The 4309-nt window shown below is 45.4% G+C and overlaps 1 protein-coding gene across 1 annotated transcript; it reads right to left on the reverse strand.

Moving 5' to 3' along the window:
• On the reverse strand, positions 376-2150 carry LOC8075191. The gene is made up of 2 exons (XM_002454550.2): positions 1315-2150; positions 376-1194 (listed from the first exon to the last, which is right to left on the reverse strand). Exons 1-2 carry the CDS (start codon positions 1825-1827, stop codon positions 1180-1182), a joined length of 528 nt encoding a protein of 175 aa, XP_002454595.1. The 5' UTR covers positions 1828-2150; the 3' UTR covers positions 376-1179.

Raw genomic sequence — 4309 nt, forward strand, 5'->3', positions numbered from 1 at the left:
AGGCGTCCATGAAACCCGCTAAAGATCGAGACATCAGCATTTTGTTGACAGTCCTGTTTGCCTGTAAAGATGAGAAAGTTGAACATCACCACCACTGCATGCTTGCTTGCGCGCCAATACAATAACACTGCTACTACCGAATTATCCTCTAGCTAGTTTTTCTTCTAGCTTCCTCTACTTCTCTCTTTTTTATTTCGCCTAAAGAAACTAGCGGCCACACCGGTTTCCTATAGTTAATTATCCGCGAGGATTCGATGGATCTGAACGCATTTGCAAGCATAGAGGCAGGCAGGCAGGCAGCAGATGTGCATCCATGACACACTGCAGAGGACATGTCGGGAGCACATTGGATAGATCCATCGATTCATCAATCCATCGCTTCGTTTAGTCCACTAGATTTTTCAAATGAGAGAAAAAAAAGATGGATATCATTTTGCCATGAACAAAAACAAAACAAAACAGAACAAAAAAAATGATGATGATTATCAGGCCAGGAGGGGGCGGGGGAGCCTTCGTTCCTCCACTAGCTCTGGCTGTCGCCTCACACATGCTCGCTCTGAGGCGCTTGTCTCTCTTTATATACTCATCCAGCCGAGCAACGAGACAAAGAAGAGCACTGCTGATCGATCCCCACAGGCCACAGGGACAGGGGCGGCCAGTGAGGTGAGGCTCCATCCATCAGTGGTGAAGTAGAGCCTCCTCACCTCACAGATCTGGCCACCTGGCAAATCTAATCATTGCACCATAAATTTCCCATCTACGAGTAGTACACAGCCACTTTGTACAGGGTGGAGTCGAGGAGGAGAAAGCCAAGAACGTGAAAGAAAGACTGGAAGAAAAAAGAAGCAAAGACGACTGGCCATGGATCTGCTAGTGAGTGGACAGGTTGCTAGAGAGTGAAAATACACACTTTTTTTTTGTTGGATCTTTTCAACGGGCCGGCCGGGCCACCTAGCACACAAGCAAACTCACAACAATCTACAAAACCTAGCCCATGGATGGATGGATAGATGATGACAAGCACGATTCAAGAGGTTGATGATCGATGAACAGCAAGCATCAGCCTGAAGGAGGGAGGACAAAAATAAGCTGCTTCATGCATGTGGAGTGTGTGGCTCTGTGCCCCGATGCCTGTCTCGTCTCGTCTCGGCCCCCATCGGTAGTGCGGTCACCTCATCATCATAGCTCCTGATGCTGCATGTGTGAAGCAACAAACAAACGTTTGATGAGACAAGGTGTCGACCAGATTAAGCTCCACCGTATGGACGCATGCAGCAGGATGATGCAGGCACGAGATCGATGCATGATGCCAACCTGATTGGACGCGGCCATGTTGTCGTCGTCGGTGACCATGTCGGTGGCGGTGGCGACGCCCTGCTTGTCGCTGCTGCTAGCCTTCTTGGCGGCCGGGCCGTTGCCGCCGACGCAGAGCGCCTTCCGCAGGCCGAGCATCTCCTTCCACCGGCAGGACGCCTTGGTGGTGGCGGTGGAGGCCCTCTCGTCGTCGTCGCCGCCGCCACGGAGCTCGTCGCGCAGCGTGGTGGGCGGGCGAGCCGCGGTGGCGGCCCCGGCGTTGTCCTTGAGGGGAAGGATCCTACCCTTGGAGAAGAGCTGGTCGGCCGCCATCATGGGGTGGCTGCCCACCGAGAACTCGAAGTTGAGGTCCTCCTCCGCGTGGCACCGCAGGCTCATCGCCCGGTTCTGCACCGGCGGCTCCACCGCGAAGTCGCTGGAGAAGGAGATGCGCGGGCCCAGCGCGGCCGGCGCCTGCGGGCCGCCGCCGAACCCCGCCGCGCCGTCAGGGTTGTACATGTTGATGCACGCCATCGCGCGGTGGTGCCGGTGGTGGTGCTGCTGGTCGGCGTGTTCTGCTGTGCTCCCTCTCCTCGTGCGCTGTCGGCCTCCTCTTCTCCTCTTCCACCGTGAGCTGAGCTGCAACAGAGCCGAGGCGAGCTTCGCGTGCAGCAGCGCAGGATGTGGTGGTGGTAGCGTGGATTGGTGGGGGCTTTTAAAAGGTGGTGGGAGGGGAATGGTGGTAGTGTGCGAGTGCGAGTAGCAGCAACAAGAGAAGAAACGGTGTACCGATTGCTCGGTCTAGCTAGTCGTCACGTACTGTTTGGGCACTTGCCGGGTTGCCGAGCAGTAGTGGTTTGGATGGTTTATATAAGGGGAGAGGGAGCTATAGCGAGAGCGAGATGCGTGACGTGGAGGTCTCTGGTGGATGGATCATGGTCATGGTCATGGATGGGTGATGATGCAACTGTTTAGCTTTAGCACCACCTAGAGTGAATGACAAGCTAGGTGCAGAAGCCACGAGCCAGAATGTGAATGCCCGTAGTATTTGCTTCTCCAGTTAGGCCTTGTTTAGTTCCCGAACAAAAAATTTTTATGACACTGTAGCACTTTCGTTTGTTTGTAGTAATTATTGTCTAACTATGGACTAACTAAGCTCAAAATATTCGTCTCGTCAATTCCGACCAAACTGTGCAGTTAGTTTTTATTTTTGTCTATATTTAATACTCCATGCATGCGTCTAAAGATTCGATGTGACGGAGAATCTTGAAAAATTTAGGTTTTTGAGTGGAAGTAAACAAGTCCTTAGTTTTACTGACATCGGTTTCTGTGGCTTTTTGTCTAAAAAAAAGATAGGATCTTGACCAGGGATAATTTAGCTAAACGAAGAGAAGTGCCAGATCAAACTTGTCTGGTTTGCAGTGAGAGAGAGTCGGTTGACCACCTCTTCTTTTAGGGACATCGTTTCAACGCTCCCCTGTGTTCAAGCAACAAAACATGGCACTAATTTCTTTAAGTCAAACTATTTTAAGTTTAGTTAAGTTTGTAGAGAAGATAGTCGATCCATATTTACCAAAACTAATATGTAGTTTTTTCTAGAAAATTATATTTGTTGGTCAATTTGATAATTCTTATTTTGTATACAAAAAAAATATCAGCATCTTTTGTAATAAACTAGATAAAAAGGGGTTTGCTATTTTTCAGGTGCCTGAAAATTAATAACTTTTCGGGCAACAGCTTTGAACCATCTGACGAAGATCTAATGGATTTAAATTCAAACAAAAAAAAAAATGCAGAACAAAGGACCATCACGTCCCCTGAAGAAAAAGACAGATTTCAGGCACATGTTTTTTTAGGAGAAGTGAGATAAAAAAAATAGATTATCTAATTTAGGGCAAAGCTAGAATGACTTTTAAAAAAACACACACACAAAGAGAGTAATATTTATACAAAAGTAGGATGTCAAAATGGTTGATTAAATGCCGCACCAGTTTGTGCTACAAAACTTGTGTACAAATTGTGGTTTTATTAGCCAAACATGTGCAAACCCGTGGTTGAGAAAGAAAAAGTCTCGACTGTTGTTTTTGAAACTTCAGAAGGACTATTATTGTTTGACAATATCATCGTCTCAAATTAAAGAGTAGAAGGTTTGTTTGGTACCAACACAACACCTAGCAACATCAGAAACCACATAGCATTTTACAGATCGTGTTATTTGTCCAATACTCTAAAAATGCTTTGGATCCAAAGATAACCTCCATCTCTTATGTTGTCAAGACACTATCAAGATGTTGAGTACATACTTGGACAATATCACTTTCTCTAAAGTCAGCTATATATTTTTTTTTCTTTCTAATAACGAAAGTAAACTTTCAGCCCGTGCAAAATACTTCTCCACTTCGTAATGCTTGTCTAGTCGCCATACTTAATGATTCACTGTAATACAATACTAGAGCACTACCCAAGACTCCATTTCAAATTATAAAATATTTTAGCTTTTCTAAATACATAGATTTTGCTATGAAATTAGATATACGCTATATATAAATATACATAGCAAAAGTAATATAATGCATCTATGAAATCCAAAATATCTTATAATTTTTAGAACAGAGCGAGTAGGATATTTTTTTATCAAATATACGCACACTGGGTAATTTAAGTCAATACCACGTCAAGTTAGGTCAGTCTCATACACATTAAATAGGATGTCACGTCAAGTTAGGCATGTTTCATGAGAGTGTCATGCACATTAAATAGGGTGCCACATAAGCAAAATTGCTGACTTGGCAGGGTTATTAAATGAAGGAGTTTCATCAGACGAGAGAGGAGTTTCATCTCCATAAAACTCCTATGGCTCGGTTACCTTGTTTGTAGTCTTGGTAACTGTGCCATGAAACTATGCATTGAGAGTGGTCTTAGGCCTTGTTTAGTTCGTAAAAAATTGGGTTTTTGGCTACCGTAGCACTTTCGTTTTTATTTGACAAACATTGTCCAATCACGGAGTAACTAGGCT

The sequence above is a fragment of the Sorghum bicolor genome, chromosome 4 (assembly GCF_000003195.3).
Source record: "Sorghum bicolor cultivar BTx623 chromosome 4, Sorghum_bicolor_NCBIv3, whole genome shotgun sequence".
NCBI classification, from domain to species: domain Eukaryota; kingdom Viridiplantae; phylum Streptophyta; class Magnoliopsida; order Poales; family Poaceae; genus Sorghum; species Sorghum bicolor.